Consider the following 26,426-nt stretch of genomic DNA (forward strand, 5'->3'; position numbering starts at 1 on the left):
AAGGCATCGATCGCGACCCCATCTCAGGTGACCGCCGCGGCCTTCGGGTGGAGAGAGGCTGCGGCGTGGGAGCAGAGGCCAACTGCGGCGTGGGAGCGGAGGCCGGGTGAGTATGGCGGAGCGATGTAACAGACACTCTTTGGCCCGGGGCACACGAAAACCTGGAGCCAGCCATACCCCCCGACAACTTTAGCCAAATAACCCCCAGTTTTCAATGCATAACTATTATTATAAAGTAAATTAAGGTTGAAAAGCTTAAGTAATAAGAATTGATGTTGTTGGCATTGAAATGGGCACTGTAGGTGTGTTTCCTGTCCTCCACTCCCTGCCGACTTTGCTTCCCCATTGACTTGCATTGGGTTTCTTGTTTCAGTCGGACCTCCGACTTTTCCCTATAGTCGGCCGATTTCGTTCGACTCTACTTTTGAGAAAGTCGGGTTTCTTTTCAAATAATATTTTATTAATTTTTAATTCATAAGGGAAAGAAGGGGTAACAAGGGGTAAGGGAAAGGAAATTAAATAAAAAATAGAGAACTCCACATTGATGCAGAAATAGATCCAATATACAGTCCAGACTTAATGCATAAAATAATACTTTTTCCAGAGTGAGAACTAGTTTACATAAAGATAGAATTCCAGACAGCCCATTTGAGATGATATTTAGACAAGCCATTGTTATTGAGAGCAATTCTTTCCTCCATCTGGCTATGCAATCGTAAATTGTCAACAACGTGTGAAAAAAGGTGGTGCATCCGATTTCCTCCACCAAAGAGCTATTATGTTTTTAACCGTAATAAACAAGTGTAACAACACATACTTTATTGAAGCATCCACCTGTTCCATGTCCATTGATAACAGTACCATCTGGGGCGTAACAATAATGTTAACTGGTCATAGCTTTGCCACATGAGCTTTAACCTCTAACCATAACAATTTTAGCTTAGGACAAGTCCAAAAAATATGATAAAGGTTCCCTGGTAAATGGCAATCCCTCCAACATAAAGAAGAAGCATCCTGACTTATATGGGCTAATCTCGCTGGGGTATAGTACCATCTGACTAATACCTTGTAATAAGTTTCCATCAAGGCCATGGATGCAGTAGATCTAGATGAGTGATCTATAGCATATTCCCATTGCTCTAGACTAAAAGTCATTCTTAAGTCCGCCTCCCACCGTTCCACATAGGTATGTTTGGAGAAAGTAATGTCTCCATTGAGTCGAGAGTAAATGTTTCTAAGAGACCATTTAGTCCTAGAGTTAATGTTACCAAGCAAAGAGACTACGACATCTAGATTCAAAGACTTTTTGCGTAATAATTTATGGAGAATATCTTTTAAAATCTGATAAGACATAAACTCAGAGGGTATATGAAACTTTTCCTTTATCTCGGAAAATGAAATGACCTGAGAACCATCCCATATATCCCCTATTTTTGTTACTTTCCGATCAGACCAGACACTGGGCAGAGAGAATTGGCATATGTCAGCTAGCAATTTAAAAGGAAAATTTTTGAAGGAGGAAGTTCTATCTTCTTTTCTTTTTAATTTAGAGAATTTCAACCATATTCCTAAGATAGCATCCAGAATCGGGTGCGTATGATTTCTCTTCTTAGTCTCTAAAAGAAAACTAAAGAAAGTATCCTGCAGAGGCTTATATTTATTACCTGCAAGCTCCAGATCTAACCACATAAGAGAAACCCCTTTTGTGAACCAATGCACACTATTTTTAACAAGAGTCGCCTGATAGTAAGCCTCAATGTTTGGCAACGCCAAAACTCCATGCTTCTTACCCCTATACAATATGTTATGAGAAACCCTAGGTTTCTTGTTTTTCCAAACAAACAATTTCACCAAAGTCTGTATTTTATGCAAGAGCTTCGCATTAAATTTCAAAGGAATAGACCTGAATATATAGAGAATTTTGGGCAATATAATCGATTTTACAACTAGAACTCTGCCCATAAGTGTAAGATCTATGAGATCAAAATGAAGAAAATCCCTAGATAAGGTATTTATAAGATTTTCAAAGTTAGCAGGGACAATGTGACTCAAAGTTTTGGTGATTTCAATGCCAAGATATTTTAAACTTTTTGTTTCCAATTGGAACTTAGTCTGATCTAAAATCAGCTTGATATCACTTTTTGATAAATTGAAAGGGAAAACTTTAGATTTTTGCGTATTTATCTTGAAAAAGGAAATATTTGAGAAATGCCCCAAATCTTCCATTAAATTTACCACAGAATTGACAGGATTAGTTACTGAAACAAATAAATCATCAGCGAAAAGGCTCAATTTGTGTGAACGATTTTTAGTATGGAAACCCGATATTGAAGGATTTGTTCTTATTTTTTCGGCTAATGGCTCTATAGCCAATGCAAAAAGAAGGGGAGACAGGGGACATCCCTGCCTAGTACCATTAGTAATGTTAAAGGATTTGGATAAATGATTGTTTATATAAATTTTGGCATTGGGATTAGAATATAATGAAAGGGTGGAAGAGATAAATTTGTCGTCAAAGCCAAATTTAAACTGGACATTCTTGAGATACAACCAATTGATTCTATCAAATGCTTTCTCCGCATCTAATGTTAAAAAGAGAGAGGGAACATTAGTGGATTGGGCCAAATGAAGTAGATTAAGAACACGTCTGGTACCGTCAGTCGCTTGCCTCCCAGTAATAAAGCCCACCTGATCCTCTCTGATCAGGTGAGGCAAAATATGCTTAAGTCTTTCCGCTAAGATCTTTGAGTATATTTTTATGTCTCCATTGATCAGAGAAATAGGCCTATAATCCTTTACGCACTCTGATTCTCCCTTCTCTTTAGGAATTAGTATTATAGTAGCCTCCCTCATGTCTGCCGGAAATGAACCTAGATTCTCTACGTGATCGAATAAAATTTTTAACTGAGGAGAGAGAGTTTTAGAAAATATTTGATAGTATTCGTTAGCAAACCCGTCGGGACCAGGAGACTTCAACGATTTAAGTTTGTGAATGATATTATTGATTTCTTCTATGGAAATGGGTTTATTTAATTGTTCCAAATCTAATTTATCTATTTGAGGAAGATTTAGGCCCGCTAAAAAGGAGTTGATTGCATTTTGATCTGGAGACTGAATCGTGGGATCTTGTTGTAAGTTGTACAATGTTTCAAAAAATGTAGCAAAGACATTCGCAATGTCCTCTGGATGCGAATGGAGACATCCTGTCGAACTTTTAATCCTATTTATTCTCCTGGTAAGTCTATCTCTTTAATTTTTTCATCATATAATGGGTAGGCTTATTTGCAGACGCATAATAATTAAATGTAGACGCTCGTATGGCAGCATCATAGTCGGACATTAGTTGTGTTTTTAATTGTTGCCGTAATTCTAGAATTTCCATGTGAATATCATGCTATGGGATAGGTAACCTATTTTGCTGATCCTCCTTTGAGTTAATTAGGGATTGTAGATTCCTTATTTTGTCCCTTTTTTCTCGCTTAAACCAAGAGGACAACTGTATAATACAACCCCTAATGACCGCCTTGTGTGCTTTCCACAATATAAATGGGTCTACATTTTCTGTAGCATTTTCTTTAAAATAATTATTCAATGACTCTTCTATGATGCCCCTATACTTTTGTGTTCTAAGAATCATTAAATTGGTCTTCCATAAGAAAGTATTGTTGGACGGAGGGCCTAATGCAAACTTAGCCCTGATTGGCGAAAGGTCTGAGAACGATTTATTCAAAATTTCAATGGATTTAAATTTAGACAATGAAAAAATATTAGCAAGAAATAGGTCTATTCTTGAAGAGGATTTGTGAACCGTAGAGTAATGAGAGTACTCTCTAGAAGAGGTATTGTGACACCAAAAAACATCATACAGTTCATTGGCAGAAATCCAGTTATCTAGGGATGGACATTTCAAATGAGCCTTGGATGATGAGTCCATACTAGTACTAGGCACTATATTAAAATCCCCCACCAGCAGCAACTCGCCCCTTTTAATCTTCTCAATTTTTTTGATCAATTTATTGAAAAAGGGAAATTGTAGTGTATTCGGGGCATAAATATTAACAATCGTGAAAGGTTTGCCATTAAGATTACAGATTAATATATGGAATCTTCCTTCTGGGTCTATCTCTTCCTCAATCAATTGAAATGGGATTTTATTGCTAATAATAGTAATTACTCCTGCTTTCTTGTTCAATTTTAGTGACTTAAACATATTAGAGTAATTTTTATGTTGAAAGGGAGGTTGGTTATTTTTGGCCAGCTTCACTTCTTGCAAGCAAATTATGTCTGCCTGGTACATCCTGATCTCCTTCCATGTAATATACCTCTTATAGGGACTGTTAAGACCTCTAACGTTATATGAAAGGATGTTAATATCCATTAATACTCACTCCAGAAAGCAACTCTCAAAAAAGTCTGGAAATGTAAAGAAAGAACTAAACTAAACAGAAGAAACAAAAGAAAAAAGTAAATGCAACTAAACGGAGATCCCCTGGAGGAAACCACCTGTACTGGCTATCTCCTGAAGTCGGGGGTAAAAAAAAAAAAATGGCTAAGGTCCCACATGACTAACCACTGTTGAACCATGAAAATCAATAGCGCAGTAACAATAAGAGATAAAATGTCGAAAGAAGCCTCAATTGAACTGCAAAGAATCAGGTCAACCCTTATCTTTTATGTCTCTTTGTAGAAAGGCGAGAAATTCCCTCCCTTCCTCCACAGATAACAATGGAACATTCTTACCCTTGTGCCAGACTATGAGTTTGGTGGGAAACCCCCACCTGTAGACAATTTCCATGTCCCTCAACTTAGAGGTGATTTCCCTGAATGATTTTCTGGCGTCTATTGTGTTTTTTGAAAAATCAGAATAGACTTTGATTCTGTCAAAAGGTGCCGGGAAAGTGTGCCTTTCTCTTAAGTATTTTAGAATTTTTTCTTTTGTTTCAAAAAATAACAGTCGTAAAATGGTGTCCCTAGGTTTGTCTGGTGAGATACCTTTCGGACAAGGAAGCCTGTGAATTCTATCTATTGTCAGTTGAGTGTCCGATAAAGAGGGGATAGCCTTTTTAAAGAGAGATTTAGCATAATCCGAAAGACCATCTTGTGAAACGTCCTCCGGGACTCCTCTAAGTTTAAGATTGTTTCGACGGCTTCTATCTTCCAGGTCCGTCACTTTAGTTTTCAAATACTTAACTTCATCCCTCAAGTCTAAGTTCTGTTCAGTGAGAATCTCTGTCTTGTTTTCCAACTCTGAAATTTTACTTTCATTAACCTCGAACCTGTGAGTGAAATTGTCACTAACCTCCTGCAGAAGGGCTTTTTGCAATTCGAAACCCTGCACTATTGAGTCCTTTAATGCTTTACAAAAGTTAGCAAGAATCCCTTCAGATACCTGCTTATCTGATGTAAAAAAATTATCATAGTTAATCGTGTCTAGTGTAGGGGTCACAGAACGCGATATCACAGAGCAACCTTTTTTTTGGAGAGGCTTATTTGGACTGTCAGTAAAAGAGGAATCTCCTGATGCACTATCTGAGTCTAAGGCATCTCTATTCTTGTCCCCACTCTCCTGTTTTTTACGTTTGTTGGATAGAGACATATCCATTTTGTCTTCATGTATTTGATTTGCCGCTGGTTCAGCACCCCTATCAGTGGACCCATTAGATGTATACGCAACATCATGAAACTCAGGAGACAAATCCCACTGAGACACCTGTCCACGTGACATTTTACCATGGCAGGCAGTTGAGGATTTTACTGAAGATTTGTTTTTGTCATCTGTTTTATTCCTAATGGGAGATCTGGATTTAGTCGGACTACTTAAATTGGGTGAGTCATGAAACCGTCTGGATTTGGAAATATCCCAAGCGGTTTGATTTCTACGAGGTTGTCCCTTATATTTTATATTGCTGAACGCCATCTGAACAAAATATAATATGGAACAATCCCAACCCAGATCTCTGAAATCTATACAGAGAAAACCACAGTAGATTGATATCTAATAATCAGCAGCCGTCAGTTGGCTCTTTAGACACCCTGCAGATCACCTCACCCTTCGGCAATGTGATGACTTGAGATTTAAAACTAATTAATGTCCCTCAATCCAGCTCTATTATGTAAGAATGAGATAACCTCTCAAGCATTAAGCATTGAATGTTCACCCATGAATGTGTAAATTACAATATAAGTGTTAGTAGCAAATAGTATATCTTCAGTATTCTAAGGTAGCATACTATACCCTATAGAATTAATAGTATATAAGACAGAAAATATGCTCCTCAAATATAAAAGTAAAACAGATAAATGAAAGTAATCCACTTTACCACGAAGGAACTATCTATAGTTCACTGGTATATCCTTTGATATAGTAAGGATTGTTAACCAAAACTTGAAACCAAGCTCCGTTGCTGTAGCTTGCAAGAGGCAGAGTTGTTCGCACCCCCGTCTGTAGAAGATTCTCTACCTTATAAAGTCAAAAGACAAGTAGGATCATATGAAGCTTGAAAACAGTATCTGGTCCACTAATTAAAAAAAATAAATAAATAAAATAAAAAAAATGTACACCTATAGTACTGCAGCAGCCAAAAAGAATGTGCAGTTATGTGCTGCCTGAAAAAGTAAGTACGTCTCAGAAAAAGAAATCCGCACACACAAATATTTCCTCTGCTAAGTTCCACACACTCGGCCCTGGAATAATGTATATAGCATAAATCAAGGCACCCTAGGATCCACCAAATGCACAGTCACCTTCTCCAAAATATAATAATTGGCAGCAGAACTGAACTATTATAGCAAAGAGATTAAAACTGCTTTGCTGACCACAGCCCCAGCAGGGCTTTTGTATTAAGTTAGAATAGCGTCTTTTGCTTCTCCCACTCACAGGAATGTCTTGTCACCTCTCTGCTGTAAGTCCTCGGTATCCTGCGGCATCACCTGGTCCTCACCTCATCCAGACGCTCTCTCTTCTCCATCGGCTCTTCCTGCAGGATTAATGGACGCCGTGTAGTCTTCAGCAGCTTACCGATAACACCGCTCTGTTCTCCAGCCGTCTCTTCTGCGCCTCTTATCTTTGTCTGTGCTCCAGCTATGTTGTCGGCGCCTTCTTCCCACCTTTTCTCCTCAGCCTGTCAGCCCTTCCTTCACCGCACAGCAATGGCGCCGCCTCACAGCTGTTTCCTGCGCTTGAATTACCTCAGCGCTGAGACTCAGCCTCACTACAGTGACAGGCCTCACGGTCTTTACAGCTCCTCCAAGCGATGTTATACAGTGATTCTTCCGTCCCTACGACTTCAATAGAGAGCAGTCCCGGAGCAATAACGGCGATGTAACAGTTAAGTGAAGGGACTCCCGGACTCTTTAGCAATTATAAATCAGCAGTTCCCGCCATTATGGCGGCCGCAGCCGTCGCTTGTCACAGACTAGTCGGACAGGGAAACTGAGGCACCAAATCTTGTGAAATGAGTAGAAATGAAGTCTTGGGAAGTCAATAATAGATTTTAGTAAGAAATATTAATAAAATAGCTGCTGTTAATTTGCGTTGTAGTCGCTTTTGTGGTTATTCATGTGGGAGCTCACAGCTCAGACTTCCATCATCGTCCTGAGCTCAGGCCACGCCCCGAGAAAGTCGGGTTTCATGAAACCCGACTCGACCCTAAAAATGGCAAAGTTGCTCATCTCTAGTAACGATTACACTCGCTCATCACTATTATATAGACTTATTGGAAAACATGGGAGTTGTGGTATAATGTATCTAGGCTGGGTTGCTTCCTCTCAATTTCATTTTCTACAGAAATTACTTAACTTATCTTTTTGGAACCAGTTTTTTATATCCATTTAGGCAGCCTCGACGTCTTCTAAATGTAAATCTAAATGTAAATAAGAACGTAAACAAATTACTTTATAACTGGAATAAACTTGAATGATTAGTTGTTTCAAAGAAACAGGTGCGCTCACATGCTGCGTATTTAATGGGAGTCCTATGGGGGGGCTGTATATGATATGGGTGTCTGCGGCCCACCAGGGGAATGGACTCTAGGGGCCCACCCTACATGCAAATATCTGTCAGTCGTAATCTCCATTATAGTGGAGCATTGGCTATAAAACACAGGTGGCTCCTGCACATCTACTGTGCACCCCAATAACTGGGATGTATAATTACAGTAGTTTACATTAATGGAGTTCTTTGGTTAAAACAAGTTATCACGATCCATGGGATCCACAGGATAGGTGATCACTTAGGTCCGACCATAAGAAACTGGAGTGGCAGGTGGGATATCTGACCGCAGCTCCATTCACCCTCTTTGGGGCTTCCATAAAAAAACAAGTGCAGACACTTTTGGAATGAATGGATCAGTGGTCGGAGTTGTACATGCCACTCCAGTCTAATGGGGACAAAAGCTTCACATTCTGTATATTGGGTCCCAGCAGTCAGACCCACACCAATCAGTACGTTATCACTTATCCTGTGGAGAGGCAATTACTTTTTTCCACAGGCGAACCCCTGTAAGTGCATCTCTGCCGCTGTGTTCCAAGTATCTAATTTCTAATAGAAATAAGAATCTTCTCCTACTTAATATCAATGAGAACAAATGACCGCCATACATAACACAATCCCCTATACCAAGACCAATAATACCACATACAGAGGAGAAATACCACCACACCATGAACAGATCACATAGTGACTGAATAATACCACATACAAGGAGAAATACCGCCACACCACAACTAGACTACATATTCCACCTCATAGTGACCGAAAAATACCACATACTAGGGACAAATATTGCCACACCGTGACCAGATCACAAATTCCCACCACACAGTGACTGAATACTACAATACTGATCTTGAATACAAACCACAATACTAACATTGTTATTACCACCAGTGCCATTATACAGAGAAGCTCTTCATATAGTGTACAGGTAATACAGTGATCACCAGAGACATTATACACATGAGCTCTGTATATAATATCAGTGTTCAGGTAATACAGTGATCAACAGTGTCAATATAGACATGAGCTCTGTATATAGAGTCAGTGTACAGGTAATACAGTAATCATCAATGACCTTATATACAGAAGCTCTGTGTATAGTGTCAGTGTGCAGGTAATACAGTGATCACCAATGACCTTATACACAGAAGTGTTGTGTATACTGTCAATGTACAGGTAATACAGTGAACACCAAAGACCATGTTTAGTAATGCACAAAACTTAGAGCAGCCATGGTCACAAAAACATGATGGCAGGGAATGGCAAGTTTGAGGTGATGGAGGAGAATGATAATGTGACAAAGTTTCTGCTAAGTCTTGCTGTTAAGTCACAAATTCAGTCAGGAGGACCATAGTGCGTTGGTGGAAGACAGGGTGGTGGATGACAAAGACACCGACCCAAGCTGGGAAGCTGGCATGCAGAGTAAGGCCAGCAACGCTGAAGGGGACAGATTGGCAACACCGAAAGAGACCCCTGATGGCAAACAGGGTGAACATTGTAAAGGCCCGGGCCAAGTCACACCCTGGCACGGTGCATGTGCTCGCGATGTCGAGGATTGCTGGCCCTACTTCTATCAGGGTTTCCTTCACCTCCTACAGCAGTTCCTGCAGCCCATCCTCATCCTCCATCTCTGATGTGGTATCTCAGTGCACATCGTCAACATTAGCTGGAAGCTCTGCAGCACTGCCTTAGCAAGGCGGCAACAGGCTCTACTGAAGCTAATTTGTCTAGGAGACCATCCGCAGAGTTACTTAAAGGAATAACAGGCATGGTCGTGTGTGATAATTGACGTACCTGGTGGCGGCTGTGAAGCTTGGCAAACTTACGCACGTACCATGCTTGATGCTTGGCACATGTGCTCATCTTAGAAGTTGAGCGGTTTCTGAAAACATACCCAGATTTTCCAGAGCTTCTGTTCAGCGCCCATTTCCACAAGTCGGCTACAGCTGCCACCACTCTGGAAGTGCTTCACCAGCACATGCAAGTGCCAGTTCACCGACTGGTGTTTGTCATCATGTGCTGAAACTCCACACTGCACATGCTGGTAAGGCTTTGTGAGCAGAAGAGACCAGTGGTAGAGTACCAGCTCCAACACACCCGTCGGTATTCTGGTCAACCTCCGCACATAACGACTGAAGAATGGGCATTAATTTCTGAGATTTGTTTGGTTCTCCAAGACTTAGAGGACTCCACAAAGATGGTGAGCAGCGATGACGCCATAATCAGTGCAACTATCCTGCTTCTGTGCTTACTTAAACAGTAGCTGCTCACAATTAAACATGAAGCTTTGCATGCGGACCAGGTGGGAATGGAAGAAGACATAAGATTGTAGCCAGCCCAGCCTCATGTCATCTGCACATCGCGGATTTGGATAACACTGAGGAGATGGATGCTGAGAAGGAGGAAGAGGAGGAACATAAGCTGGTGGCAAGCACAACAGAGGCTAGTAGCCACACAATCTTCATCTTGTCTCTCTTACGTGGATGGGCTAAGGATGGTAATGAGAAGGAAGAGAGGGAGGAGGAGAAGATAGAAAGTCATCATCATGGTGGAGACAGGAAACTGTTGGCTGTATAGAGATTGGCACATATGGCTGATTTTATGCATCACTGCCTTTTCTGTGACCCTTGCATTACATTCATTTTGGCCAAAAAATAGTACTGGTTGTTCACCTTGCTAGACCCACGCTACAAGGAGTACTTTGCATCTCATGTTCCTGAGGTGGAAAGATATTTTACAGTGGTGCTATACCAGAAGGCCATTGTGGAAAATGTTGAAAAAATTCCCAGCAGACAACGCTAGCAGCAGGGGGCAAGCTTCTTTGCCTAACCAAAGGCAGTGAAACACACAGCAGAGGCAGGAGTACACTGTAAAAGGCGTGGGCCAATTTCCTGAGACCAGCCCAATGCCCAGGGCCTGATGACCAGGTATTTTTGAAAAGGAGGGAAAGTTTTTAGAGATGGTCAAGCAATACCTGGCCTACTAAACCAGCGTACTCGCTAATTCCACTGTGACATCATTTATGGATGACCCTAATAATATTTTATTTCTGGCTTTGCACTTTTTTGCAAAGCCTTTATTACTGTGTAAGTACATCAACTACACTTTCAAAATATTTTGGTTCAAAATGTTATGTATTCAATGACTCATGCATACAGTTCACCACAGTTATAGTTGCAATACAGTGGTTTGTAAAACATGCCTCTGTTGTATTCATTATCTTTGTAATTTAAATTTCAGGCTGGCTGCGTCCTAACTGTGGGTGGTGCTCTTGGAGATTCAGCTGGTAGTGGTCTTCATGAAAATAGTGCCGGGAGCCGGTGCATGCGCATAATGAGATTTCATTTTTTTCCTTCAACAACAACATACATCCTAATGTATAGTTTTTCACTGATTGTCATGGTTTGTGTTTCTTAGGAATCAGGGCTCTGTAAAGCAGACACATGCAGATTTGATAGTGGGATGTGATGGAGCCTTCTCATCTGTAAGAAAACAATTCCTGAAAAAAATACGTTTCAATTACAGCCATGTATATATTCCTCATGGATACAAGGAATTGACAATTCCTCCTAAAAACGGAGAGGTACGTTTTGAGATACTAAAGAGTTAATAGGTTTTAAACTAATCTACATGATTTATTCTCAACTTGGCATGTTATCACCTCTCCACAAAATAGGTGTAAACATGCTGGTCTTTGGAACCCCCACAGTGCCACTGCTCCATTCATTGTCTACTGGTGGGTGACTCTGTGGCAGGTACTTAAGTCGTGAAAGTAGGAGGAGAAAGTTACAATCTGAAGTCTGAACATCTTGTTACTATTCAACTACTGCTGCTAAACCAACAGCAGTTAGATGTAATAACGATATAATAATTGCAAAAGTGGAACTACTTTGACAATCTAACGGCCAAGCTTGCAACTGCATCTCTCATTTCCCGATATCAGATTAATCAACTTCCATACCATATCATCCAATTAACCTTTTTTCCTTTTTTCAACAACAAATGGAGAACTTTGGTTCCTGTAGCCATTCTTTAAGATCAGAAGAGAGAAAAAGATCATGCCCATATAGATGGGAGACACCTCAATTGCATTAAAACGTATATAGTTTTATTAAACATTTATCAAAAAAATTACACAAAATAACATGAGGACAAAGCACAGACCAGTTTAAAAAAAATTAAAAGTACATAGAAAGAAGACCTATCATGTGCCCAGCCTTAATATAAAGGCATGAGCAAATCACACAGAGTCCCACAAAAAGCCCAGTGTAAACCGCTCAAAAGGACTGTAATTGTAAGATTGAGCAAATCCTATATGTGCAGAAAAGAAGTTTTAGCAAATACTCACATTCCATAAGGGCCCCACATGATAAATGATGATAGTGCACGAACATAGGTAAAGACCTCAAAATAAGTCACTGCTTGAGCCGCATAAGTAGCACATGGGATGCATGGGCAATGAAAAGGCAAACTCTTTAGACTTTAGAGCAAAAGGCACATTCACCCCAGAGCATGGGTAAGTCCTGGGACGTAGTGCAAGATGCCAAAAAGGAGGAACAAAGTGTGGGATAGAGTCCCACGCGTATCGCCACACAAAGAGGTGGCTTCTTCAGGGAGAAATAGCATGCTCTGCTTCCTGTCCTACACATATATATACACGCAATCCAATTAATTGTAAAGAATTTCACCTGTGAAGAGAGGGAGTCGGCAGCGGAGCACATGGAGATCAGCATGGTTGCGGACATCTTGCCCGTGTTCGTACGGCTCCAGTATTGATAAAGTTGAGTGACCAACACACTGCGCATGCGTCAAGGCAACAAAGTTGAACCTCACAATACGGTATGCTGCGCATACACTAAAACATAAAGTTAATTCTTTGAAACAATTCTATGTGCGCAGGTGCTATCAGGGTACTGAGCCACCGCTGTGGAGAAGAGGTTATAAACACCATCCACCTAGGCGCGTTATAGCTGTTCTCTACCGCAACAAACGTGTAAACATATTAGAGATAGATGTGCATATAAATTGGCATTTTATACTCAGAAAAAGTCGGCATTAAATATTCATGATGCAAGTCGGTAGTAGAATATGTAATACACATATACTGCGCAACAAAATGAGGGAGCAGGGATCATTCTACGAAACAGATCAGACATGACTATCAGACATGACTATATGCGCAGGCGTTAACACCCCATAAAGCCAAGACTGAACGCACCATTCATAAGGGCACCTTGTAAATTTAACCGATTCATTACTGCAACAGTGAGGAGTGAATCTTCATACAAATCAGCATTAAATTTGCACACGCTGATAAAACACATCATTATACGCAGGCGCTGTAATGGCAAAAAACCTTCAATGTGGAATGAAAGTTCTAGGTAATATTCACATTATTATTATTATTATTATTATTTATTTATAAAGCACCATTGGTTCCATGGTGCTGTACATGAGAAGGGGTTACATACAAATTACAGATATCACTTACAGTAAAACTAACAATCACAGACTGATTTAGAGGGGAGAGAGGACCCTGCCCTTTCGGGCTTACATGCTACAGGATGGTTGGGAAAGAGACAGAAGGTTGGGGGGTTGCAGCAGCTCCAGTGATGGTGAGGGGGTAGCTCCAGTAGTGGTGAGGAGGCAGCGGGGATCATTGCAGACTGTAGGTTTTCCTGAAAAGATGAGTTTTCAGGTTCCGTCTGAAGGATCTGAGTGTGGTTGATAGCCGGATGTGTTGGGGCAGGGAATTCCATAGGATGGGGGCTATTCGGGAGAAATCTTGGAGGCGGTAGGGTGAGGAGCGAATAAGTGTGGAGGAGAGAAGGAGGTCTTGGGAGGACCAGAGATTACGTGAGGGAAGGTATCGGGAGATTAGTTCAGAGATGTATGGAGGAGACAGGATGTAGATGGCCTTGTAGGTCAGTATTAGTAATTTAAATTGGATACGCTGAGGGAGTGGGAGCCAGTGAGGAGATTTGCAGAGGGGAGAAGCGGAGGTGGAGCAAGGAGAGAGATGAATTAGTCAGGCGTCAGAGTTGAGGATGGACTGGAGAGGTGCAAGGGAATTAGCAGGGAGGCCACAGAAAAGGATGTTGCAATAGTCGAGGTGGGAGATGATGAGGGCATGCACAAGCATTTTAGTAGATTGAGGGTTGAGGAAGGGACGGATTCTGGAAATATTTTTGAGCTGAAGGCGACAGGAGGTGGAGAGAGCTTGGATGTGTGGTTTGAAGGACAGGGCAGAGTCAAGGGTTACTCCGAGGCAGCGGATCTCTGGTACGGGGAAAAGCGTGATGTTGTCAATTGTTATAGAAAGTTCGGGTAAGGAAGATCTGTGAGATGGGGGACAGATGATCAGTTCAGATTTGCCCACATAGAGTTTGAGGAAGCGAGAGGAGAAGAAAGATGATATGGCTGATAGACACTCTGGGATTCTGGAGAGCAGAGAGGGGATGTCTGGGCCAGAGAGGTAGATCCGAGTATCATCGGCATAAAGGTGGTACTGGAATCCGTGGGACTTTATGAGTTGCCCCAGGCCAAGTGTGTAGATTGAGAAGTAGGGGTCCTAGAACAGAGCCTTGGGGGACTCCAACAGAGAGAGGGTGGGATGAGGAGGTAGTGTGGGCGTGGGAGCCGCTGAATGTGCGGTTGGAAAGGTATGATGAGATCCAGGATAGGGCGAGGTCTTTGATGCCAATGGAGGAGAGGATTTGTAGTAGGAGGCAGTGGTCAACTGTGTCGAAAGCAGAGGACAGGTCTAGAAGGAGGAGTATAGAGTATTGTCCGTTAGCTTTGGCTTTTTGTGACTGTTTTCATTTAAGCCAGTTCATTGACCATCCTATGTACATATCCATCGGTATAGGTTCCTGCATATTATGTCTCTTCATACTTACGGTAGTTTATATCTGAAATAAGTAAATATACATGGTATTAAACAACTGCTGTATATGACCACTTTTCTAACTGGGTTATTATGGTCCATGAAATGGCTTAAATGAAAACAGTCAGAAAAGCACGCAATATGCTACTGGATTAAAAAATCCATCTTCAAGCAAAGAATGCAGGGCTGGAAAAGCCAACTACAGTGAAGCAAGATGTAAAAGGCACAGCTAGGAAAACCAGCTTGCAATGAGGCAAGACGTAAAAGTGGAGACCTAAAAAGAGCCCAAAACCCATATGGCACTGTGATAGAAAAAGTCTCAAACAAAAATCCTAAAAAATGTATATACACAAGTATATATGTGCGAATGGAAAAAATTCTGAAACACAAACACCAGAGAAGCCCGAAAGAACCCCAGCTCGAATGATATTGTGATGGAAAAAGCCTGAGACAAAAGATTTCAAAAGGGATACAGTGGGGCAAAAAAGTATTTAGTCAGTCAGCAATAGTGCAAGTTCCACCACTTAAAAAGATGAGAGGCGTCTGTAATTTACATCATAGGTAGACCTCAACTATGGGAGACAAACTGAGAAAAAAAAATCCAGAAAATCACATTGTCTGTTTTTTTTTCATTTTATTTGCATATTATGGTAGAAAATAAGTATTTGGTCAGAAACAAGCAATCAAGATTTCTGGCTCTCACAGACCTGTAACTTCTTCTTTAAGAGTCTCCTCTTTCCTCCACTCATTACCTGTAGTAATGGCACCTGTTTAAACTTGTTATCAGTATAAAAAGACACCTGTGCACACCCTCAAACAGTCTGACTCCAAACTCCACTATGGTGAAGACCAAAGAGCAGTCAAAGGACACCAGAAACAAAATTGTAGCCCTGCACCAGGCTGGGAAGACTGAATCTGCAATAGCCAACCAGCTTGGAGTGAAGAAATCAACTGTGGGAGCAATAATTAGAAAATGGAAGACATACAAGACCACTGATAATCTCCCTCGATCTGGTGCTCCACGCAAAATCCCACCCTGTGGGGTCAGAATGATCACAAGAACGGTGAGCAAAAATCCCAGAACCACGCGGGGGGACCTAGTGAATGAACTGCAGAGAGCTGGGACCAATGTAACAAGGCCTACCATAAGTAACACACTACGCCACCATGGACTCAGATCCTGCAGTGCCAGACGTGTCCCACTGCTTAAGCCTGTACATGTCCGGGCCCGTCTGAAGTTTGCTAGAGAGCATTTGGATGATCCAGAGGAGTTTTGGGTGAATGTCCTATGGTCTGATGAAACCAAACTGGAACTGTTTGGTAGAAACACAACTTGTCGTGTTTGGAGGAAAAAGAATACTGAGTTGCATCCATCAAACACCATACCTACTGTAAAGCATGGTGGTGGAAACATCATGCTTTGGGGCTGTTTCTCTGCAAAGGGGCCAGGACGACTGATCCGGGTACATGAAAGAATGAATGGGGCCATGTATCGTGAGATTTTGAGTGCAAACCTCCTTCCATCAGCAAGGGCATTGAAGATGAAACGTGGCTGGGTCTTTCAACATGACAATGATCCAAAGCACACCGCCAGGGCAACGAAGGAGTGGCTTTGTAAGAAGCATTTCAAGGTCCTGGAGTGGCCTAGCCAGTCTCCAGATCTCAACCCTATAGAAAACCTTTGGAGGGAGTTGAAAGTCCGTGTTGCCAAGCGAAAAGCCAAAAACATCACTGCTCTAGAGGAGATCTGCATGGAGGAATGGGCCAACATACCAACCACAGTGTGTGGCAACCTTGTGAAGACTTACAGAAAACGTTTGACCTCTGTCATTGCCAACAAAGGATATATCACAAAGTATTGAGATGAAATTTTGTTTCTGACCAAATACTTATTTTCCACCATAATATGCAAATAAAATGAAAAAAAAAAAAACAGACAATGTGATTTTCTGGATTTTTTTTTCTCAGTTTGTCTCCCATAGTTGAGGTCTACCTATGATGTAAATTACAGACGCCTCTCATCTTTTTAAGTGGTGGAACTTGCACTATTGCTGACTGACTAAATACTTTTTTGCCCCACTGTATATATATACGTATATTCATGGCATCCCCCAAAAAGAAAGATCCACCAAAACGGCCTGATGTTCTTGAGCAAGAGGTCCATACAGAAGGTGTGGCATTTATTGGGTCAAAATATACAAAGTGAATATACAGAAGCTGAACCAAGACATTTCTTAAATAGTTTTGGGGGGGCACCAATATGGTACTGCGTAGGGACAACCAAGTTAGCCTCCAAAAGCTACAAATTGAAAATGCAAAAAGACTGTATACAAAATAGATCCCAGAAATGCATGAGTAAACCTAATCCTCATGAGAAAGAGAGGAAAAGGAAAAATTCTAATGTCGCGAGTAACATAAAAATACGTTGAAGATGACTTGGCTTCATGTTGGAAGAAGTTAGAATATTGCAAAGATGCCATAGATGTCCAGAGATGCCATAGATATCCAAGAGAACATCTGGAATCTAAAAAAAAGGAAATAAAGAGAAAAGGAGTAAGAGACCATGACACTAAGTAAGATAAGTGAGACTAAGTAAGACGGGCATTGTCATTAGCCAAAGAAAACAGAATAAATAAGGTCTTTGTTCAAACCGTTGGGTGACATACTCTTAAGGTTATAAATCCAACGAGATTCCCGGTGTAGCAGTTCCTTAGTCAAGTTACCATCATGAATATTAATGGATACCTGGTCAATCACCATTATCCATATTCCACGTGGTTTACTGTCATGATCTTTTAAAAAGTGACATGCAACAGATGAAATTGGCTTACCAACTGGTCTGTGCTTTGTCCTCATGTTATTTTGTTTCTTTTTTTGATAAATGTTTAATAAAACTATATATGTTTTAATGCATTTGAGGTGTCTCTCATTTATATGGGCATGATCTTTTCTCTCTTCTTGTCTAATTATGTTATTGCCTGTTCATGGTGAGCCCTCTTGCTTAAATTGATTAGTGGTGCCCTCCATGTCTAAATACTCATTCTTTAAGACCCTTAATCTTAATTATTTTGTCAATGCGGCTACGTAAGAGCTCGTTCTGTGGGGCAAGTGGAGCGCCTCGGAGGGCCGGGAGTTACTCGGTACCGGGCCGGTCAGGCTCTTTTAAAGGGGAAGTGTCACAGTGGTGGTAGTGACTCGGTCTGTGGCCCTGTGTGTCCAGTGTAGATGGAAGTTCAATGAGGGGGAAGATGGTAGGATAATTATAGGGAAAGGGGAATCGTGATGCCACCCGTAGTATTCGGCTAGGGTAGCCGACGCTGCTATACAGACCCTCTGGAATGGTGGTACAGCAGCAGAGATGGTGTAGCTCTCCACGGGCAGAGCTGTGTCCCAGGGCAGCTAGGATGTTACTTGGAGAGATGGTGACTGTGATGTTATGTGCGATGTTAAGCAAATGGGACGCGAATGACACAAATGACACAGTGAGGTGCAGTTTCACAGCTTTTACTCACTCTTGACCTGTGCGCTCAGGTGTCCCGTTTAGCACTGTGTCCTCCGAGTAAGGGGTCCAGCCAACTCTCAGTTAATTTGGGAAACACCGTTCCAGGACTTCCTTTTGTGTTTTCCCTCTCTTTCTGGTTGTCTCCCTGTGCTGGTCTTTCCTTTCCTCTCGCCTAGCACCTTAACAACAGTGTCCCTAAGCCAGCAGCCTTGGACTTTGCTGGGCGATGTCGGTCAGGCCCCGGGATCCTCTACCTGGCCACCTTTTCAGGGAATTGATGTGGATGTGGCTGAGTTACTTGCAGTCACCTCAGCCTCCGGCTTGCCAGCTGAGTCTGTCTTCTTCTCCACTGGGCTCAGGGGCCTTTACCCTCACTGTGACCTAGTCCATCCTTTCCAGGATACGGGCCCCACAGGTAGCTTATTGCACTTCCCGTGCCCCTCAGGACTCCTTCTGTTTTCTCTAAACTCCCTTTCAGTTCTTCTTCCTTCACTCTGGCTTTGACTCCTCTTACTCGTTCGCTGTCCCATCACCAACTGACTCACTGGGTCTTTCCAGAACAATCTTCCGTTTACCTCACACTAACTCCTCCCACTAATTGTCACCTCACTGTTACTGATTGGATGTCCTCAATCACTCCACTTCCTAAGCTCCTCCCCTTCTACCTACCTTCCCCACTAACTCTTCAACACCCTTTCCTAGCCAGCCTGGGATTAGGCCATCCTCCCAAAGGGTACACCCTGATGCCCTGACTAAACTAGTGTGTGTTGGGTGCGAGTGTTAGAAGTCCTGGGTGGTGCTCCCTCCTTACCTGAGGGTGGGATACCACACCTCTGGATGAGGTGCACTACCTCTGTGGCAATTGGACCCTCAGGGGAGCCACATTCCCCCCCGTTAAACACAGCACGTCCGCGGGCTTGAACAGAGTAAAACAGGTGCAGCAAAACAGGCAAAATTTTTCTGAAATGTATTTCAACAAGTAAAACAACTAACTCTTCTTCCCTTTATGGGAGGCACATTCCTTTAACGTTACAAATAATTACTATTTGATAAATATATACCCTAAAAATATAAATTCATAAAATACTATATATTAAATATAAATATCTGTATACAATATCAAAGAATTAATACTAACATATAGACATTCATGCAATTCATTTGCTAAATTCTCTGAATTTATATAGCCCCTGCATGAAAATACAAACAGAATAAAACGTTTTCGTCAAAGTTCAGTTCATTCCTGACTTGGGTATTTTCCTTCCTTTGGTGTGATGCGGGGGACCCGACTCAAACCCCCAACATAGGCCTTGGGCGGGCTACAAGGCATAGTTGATCTGTACTTTGTACCACGTTTTCGGCCACGCCAAACCGGCGTTTGTTCGGTGTTTTTTTTTTTTTTTTTAAACTCTTTCCTAGGGTTTGACGTAAAACCAAGATGGAGCACCTTAAGAAGTGCTAACTTTTTACATTAAAAGTTTTGATCACCCATAGTTCAGTGACCCAATTGTCTCTGTAAAACTTTAAGAAATGTTAACGAACACACCTAACCAGGTAAGCTGTACGAACATAAATCAAGAAATACTAACAAACATACCTTACCAGGTAACTTCACTAACTATATACAGTCATATATCGTAGTTACTCATTTATGCTTGCTTCCAGGGTAGTCCCTGGGACTGGCCACTACCTGGCCGGGACAGTTCTTGCTGCATGACAACACCTGCATCAGTGGCAGCCATAGTACCTTCTGCATCAGCCTCCCCTGACTCCCACGCTATAATATAATGTGCCCATCCAGGTGTAGGGGCCACGGGGACAGGAAGGGGGCCTATCAGGGTATCCTCAGACCTGAAGAATGGGTCTGCTGCGGTATTTGGTGGTTTGACCTGCTCTGACTCCCATCCTCCTACCGCGGTCAGAGACAGATCCTGGAGCTGGCTACTCAGCTCCTCTGCATAGATGGTTTTATTCTCTGCACTCAGGCTATTGCCTCCTTCTGCATACCTTGCTGCTGCCATATTTATTGTTCTGTCTCCTCTGTTCTTCCTGCTCACTCCTGACATCTTCCGGGGCCTGGCTTTGCACTGCTCTTTATGCCTATCAAAGTTATACAGGAGGTGGGTCTTTCCTCCTGACAAACACCTTTGCATCACATGCTGATGTTGGTGGTGGTCGGGCATCATCCTTGCACTCACTCTCTGGCCCCGTCCACCGCAGCTCATTCCTCTCAGCTCCTGTTGGCTGCAATATGACAAGCCCACACAGCCTGTGATGCAGCTATTTAACAAACACTTTCTACTTGAAGCGCAGTAACCAGTGGCGCAGTTAGGCGATGATTTAACAGCCCAGCATACTCATTATCACTAAATGCAAATAAACCTTCAGCAATACTATAAAATCTCTTTTACACAGTATAGTAAATTTCTTGCACTCTATACATTAAAGCTTCTGGCACTCAGTATGTTACAGTCTCTGGCACACAGTACTCAGCTTTGCCAGGCTCTAGGTACCCCGCTTTACCAGGCTGCAAGTACCCAGCTTTGCCTAGCTCCAGGTACCCATCTTTGCCGAGCTCCAAGTACCCAGCTTTGCTGAGCTCGATGATCCTGTTCGGGGATGCCAGTTGGAGCGCCCCGCAGGGCCGGAGGAACTCGGTACCGGGCCGGTCAGGCTCTTTTAAAGGGGAAGTGTGTCACGGTGGTGACAGTGACCTGGTCCGTGGCCCTGGGGGTCCAGTGGTGATGATGGAAGTTCAAATGAAGGGGAAGATGGTAGGCAAAATAATAGGGAAAGGGGAATCGTGACGCCACCCGTGGTACTCAGCAAGGGTAGCCGACGCTGCGATGCAGATCCTCTGGGATGATGTTGTGGTGCCCCTGAGGGTTCAGTCGCCACAGTGGTACTGCACCTCCTCCTGAGGTGTGGTACCCCACCATTCAGGTAAGGTGGAGACACCTGACCACACTCCAACACCTGCATCCCACACAACATAGTAGTGTAGCAAAGCACCCTTTGGTGACTCCCTGCTTGGAACATGAAGCGTGCTGGGAGGCGGGTGGAGTGAGTTAGCACCAAAAGAGCGGGAAGAGTTTAGGATTTAGTCAGTCTGACAGAGTAAGTGGAGGAGTGAAGATCCCCTGAATGGGATGGATGAAGGAAGTGCTGCAGCCGACCTCAGTGACCTGGGTCCGCTGGCACAGGAACGAGACATTGATGGAAAGCCTGACTCTCTCCATATGAAGGAAAGATTAGTACGGAAGGTAAGGAGAGGAGGACTAATGATTAGGGTTAGAGCAGAACCCTTCCCAAGTTCACAGTGCAAGGCCGGGGTCCGGTCCCCGAGGTTATATGGATACTAATGGTCCTGCAGCAGACACCGGAGGAATAGAAGTTGTCACCACTTTATTCCCACACAAGACTTGGGGGCACAACAGCAACGATAGTGAGCTGGGACTTGGTAGCAAGGAGTCCCCGAAGCAGGCTACAGCTGTCTGCCGTACAAGTAGAGTTCATAGGAACATCTGACAGGAGGAACTCCAGTGTAACTCAGTACTGTGAGTACTTCACTATAGGCGCAAAAGGGAGACGTTCAGAAAAGGCTCATATGTTGGCGGAGTATTGGAAGGGAGTAATTCATCTTGCCTGGAAGTTGGCTGAGCCCCTGACCTGGAGGACACGGTACCGAGGCGGGCACCTGTATGCTCAACAGACTGTGAGTACAGCTTTGGAACTACATGCCCTGGTGTCCTCCGCTTATTACTGCGCCAACCCACTCAGCACTGCTACATCTCGGTGCCAGACACTACACTCTCTCCCTTAACACCTATCTACTTCATCTACTCTGCCCTGGGACTACAGCCCTACCTGTGGAGGGCTACACCATCATTGCTGCACCACACCATCTGTCCCAGAGGATCTGTCTGCAGCGTCAGCTTAACATCTTCATTGCCGAACACCACAGGTGGCATCACGAATCATTCACTCAAACTTTATTCCAACATCACTTAACCCCCCTTTTACAATGGACGCCCAGGTCCACTGACCGGGTCACAGCTGCCATGACATCTCCCATTGAAAATCCACCGGGCCCGGCTCTGAGTACCCCACAGCCCATCGGGATCCAATGTTAAAGCAGCCGAGATGGTGAAGCTCTCCACGGGCAGAGCTGTGTCTCAGGGCAGCTAAGATGGTTCAGTGAGCCGGTGATAGTGATGGTGAAAGCAGTGTATGGCAGGTGAGATGTAAATGACACAAAGGACACAGTTGGGTGCAGTTTCAGGATCTTTACTCACAGTTCCTGCATGCGGTAGCCCACTTGGTACTGTGTCCTCCAGGTAAGGGGTCCAGCCAACTTCCAGGTAGATCAGGAACACCTTTTCAGGACTCCTCTTTGCGTTCACCTTTCTAGGCCACGTCGACGCTCTGCACTGATCTCTCCTCCTCTTACCTCCCCTGCGCCTTCGCAAACAGTGTCCCCAAGCCAGCAGCCACAAATCTCACTGGGCGATGTGGGTCAGGCCCCGGGATCCTCTATAGCTACCAGAAATGAATGCGGCTGCGATTGAGGCACTTAAAGTTACTTCAGCCTCCGGCTTACAAGCTGAGCCTTGTAGTTCTCCACTAGCCTCAGAGGCCGGCTCCCCCACTGTGGCCTGGTCCTTCCCTTCCGGGATGCGGGCCTCACAGGTGGCTTATCGCACTACCCGTGCCCCAAGGACCCCTTCTTTCCTGTCTAGGAGTGTACTCAAGATGTTTCTCGATTCTCTGCACCACACAAGCTGTAGTTTTTATTACCATTTCCATGTGGAAATTACATTTTTATTGCCTTTTATTCTATTTTTGGAGAATGGCAAGGTGAAAAAAACATGCAGTTTGGAAATTCTTATTTTATTTTTTACTGTGTTTCACATAACATATAAAACATTTTTGTGTTTTAGTACTACAGACTTTTCCAGAAACAGCAATACCAAATTCGTTTATGTGAAAAAAGGCGATTTGAAGCCAGGTATTATAGACGTGCCAACGTGGCAGACATGGGTGCCTTGGTCTCAACAGTGTATTTGGTGGACTCAGCTCCTGATTTCAAGCAATATACCCCTGTCTATGTAAAAGCATCATATGTCAGTAATGGATTAAAACACAGAGATCAAGCATCTCAGCTGCTGCAGAACCTCATACTGCACACATCAGCTGCTGCAGAACCTCATAATACACACATCAGCTACTGGAGAACCTCATAATACTGTCATGCCCGCCATGTCTGTTATGGCACATGAACCCTGGAGCAGTGTGCACGTGCACCGAACTATCATGCCCACCATGTCTGTTATGCCGCATGACCCCTGGAGCAATTTGCACGCGCACCGAACTATCATGCCCGCCATGTCTGGTATGCCGCATGACTCCTGGAGCAGTGTGCACATGCACTGAACTATCATGCCCGTTATGTCTTATGCTGCAAGATCCCTGGAAGCAGTGTGCACACGCACCTCATGACTGCTGTGCTGCAAGATGCCTGGAGCAGTGTGCACGCGCGCCTCATCTCATGGCTGCCTGCCAGTGCGCATGTGTGTTTTACCTCATGGCTACACGCCGTTGCTGTGTGACCAGCCATCTCTGCTCTGCCTGCAGCAATCCTCTATGTGTTCCTGCCCCTGATCATGTGACCTTTCCTATGCTCCAGCTCTGTCTGATCCAGCTAACCTCTCAGTGTTTCTGGAGCCCCTGATCATGTGACCTTCTCTATGGTCCAGTCCAGTCAGATCTAGCAATGCTCTCTATGATCCTGGAGGATCTGAACCAGAAGTCCTTCCCTGGTCCTCACCCGGAAGTGCAGGTGCTATGGTGCTATATCAGATCACCTCTTCCTATGGTCGGGGCCTGAGTATCGTGTTGCTTCCAAGCATGGCTGCTTGGTCTGCTCGGTTGCTCTCTGTATTCTGTGCCCCTGCACTCTGCCCTGTAGTGCGTCTCTGCACACGCTGTGTGCTTGTACTCTGCCTCATGTCCCGTGCCTTGTCTTCTTGTTTGTCCTTTGTGCCATGTTTTGTCCTTGCTATGCTTTGCCTTGTAGTCCTTCCTTTGTTCTCTGCCTTGCCTGCTTTGCCATGTCTTGCCTTTGCTTTGCCTTGTGGTCCTTCTTATGTTCTCTGTCTTTGCAGGTTCTTCCTTGCTTGACCTATGGTGCTCTGTGGTGCCTCCTGGCACAGGCACCATTCCTCCTCTCTTACCTATGGTGCTCTGTTGTGCCTCCTGGCACATGCACCATTCCTGCTCTCTGACCTTTTGTGCTCTCTTGCACATTTCGGGGCTAGTCTCAAGGTTTCCCCTTGACCCGGCTCTGGGCTTCGGCCTATGCTCCGCTGCTAGCTCTGTTCTCGCTCTGACTCTGTGTTTCTGCCTACGTTTTGCTCCTTGCCCTGTACCTTGTCTTACCTTGTTTCTTGCCTTGCTTTGCCTTGTTTCTTCATGTGCCCTTTGCATGCGCCTGGCCTTCCTAGCCTCCTGTCTGTGCCTCAGCCGTGCCCGCCCTAGCCGTGCCCACCTGCTTGTGCCTCAGCCGTGCTCGTCGGCCAGTGACAGCTGTGTCGCCTGTTATGCCTCAGCCGGGTTCGCTGGAGTCTTGCCCGTCTGTCTATGCCACAGCCCGACCAGCTAGCCAGTGCCCCAGCCATGCTCTCTGTGCTTCCTTGCACCCACGCTGTCTCTGCACTGTGCTTTGCGTTCTCCCCTATAGCACGCGCAGGCCCTAGCCTGCTCCTTGGCATACCTCCCCGTGCTTCTGTAAAAGTACGCGCAGGTCTTGCCATGTACCCTGTCGTGCTCTCTTCCACGCACAGGCCCTAGCTTGCACCCTGTCGTGCCTCTTGCACGCACAGGCCCTAGCCTATACCCTGGCGTGCCTCCTAGCACACGCAGGCCCTTGCCTTAGCCTGAATCCTGGCGTGTCTCTTAGCACGCACCCTGACTTGACCCTGACCCTGGTGTGTCCCTCGGCACACGCAGGACCTTGCCTTCAACCTGTCCCTGGCGTGCCCCTCTGCATGCTCATGATTCTGCCTTGAACCCTGTCCCTGGCGTGTCCCTCGTCACGCGCAGGACCTTGCCTTGGACCCTGGTGTGTCCCTACACACGCACCTTGTCTTGTATCTTGGACCTTGAACCCTGGCGTGTCCCCTACACGCGCACCATGTCTTGCTCTTTGCACGTTGAACCTGGCGTGTTCCCTACTCGCGCACCTTGCCTTGCACCTTGCCCTGGACCCTGGTGTGCCCCTAGCATGCACTCTGCCTGGAATCTTGCCTTGGACCTCGGCGTGTTCCCTAACACGCACCATGTCTGGAGATCTGTCGTGCCTCCCTGCCTGTACCCTGGTTTGCCTGCTGGATTCCCGGAACCTGCCGTCACGGCCAGAGATCGTAAGCAGGAATACTACGGCCTGATGTCCGGAGCTGGTGTCCGCAGCCTGATGCCCTGATCCTTGCCAGCTGTCCGGAGTCCGATGCCATCGTGTCCTTGCCGGTAACCGGGCTTACCTTCTGGCACGTACCATGCCATGGACCTTGGCGTGCCACGCATGCACCTTGCTGTGTTTGCCTGTTATCACATTTTGCACTTAATGTTATCCTGAATTTGCCTTAATGAAGATACCTTGAATTCACGTATTGGCTTGTCTTGTTTCCTGCACGTCCTTTATCGTCAGACACTCGTACCTAGTGTCTACTTGGCAGTCTGGTTCCAGCAGTCGTGGTGGCTCACCCCCTTGGTCTTGCCCCTGACACTCCCTGTATAGGGGGTGGTTCCTCACAAGGTCAGCTCGCCCTAGGTGGGTGGGTGCTACGACCCAGAGGGTCCGCTCTAAAGAAATCGACTCAGCGTAAGCTGACTCCGTCACAAATACACTACTTAGCTACACCAGAACCTTAAAACATCCTGTACAAAGAGTCTACTACAGATTGATTTAATTGCTTGATTTTTTGCTCATATGCCCCCTACCCATCTGTGTACTGTGTGCCATTCCCTTCACTTCCTTTCTATCA

At 44.3% G+C, this 26,426-nt stretch overlaps 1 protein-coding gene across 2 annotated transcripts in view; it reads left to right on the forward strand.

The window, feature by feature from the left end:
* KMO (kynurenine 3-monooxygenase) overlaps window positions 1-26,426 on the forward strand; it is a 509,384-nt gene that overhangs the window by 293,434 nt on the left and 189,524 nt on the right. For both annotated transcript variants that reach the window (XM_073585735.1, XM_073585736.1), the window contains exon 7: window positions 11,414-11,579. In XM_073585735.1, coding sequence (XP_073441836.1) covers window positions 11,414-11,579 — 166 coding nt within the window. The remainder of the gene's footprint in view (window positions 1-11,413; window positions 11,580-26,426) is intronic.

This window comes from Dendrobates tinctorius, unplaced genomic scaffold (assembly GCF_039654945.1).
Source record: "Dendrobates tinctorius isolate UK_male_01 unplaced genomic scaffold, ASM3965494v1 ptg000087l, whole genome shotgun sequence".
Taxonomy (NCBI): domain Eukaryota; kingdom Metazoa; phylum Chordata; class Amphibia; order Anura; family Dendrobatidae; genus Dendrobates; species Dendrobates tinctorius.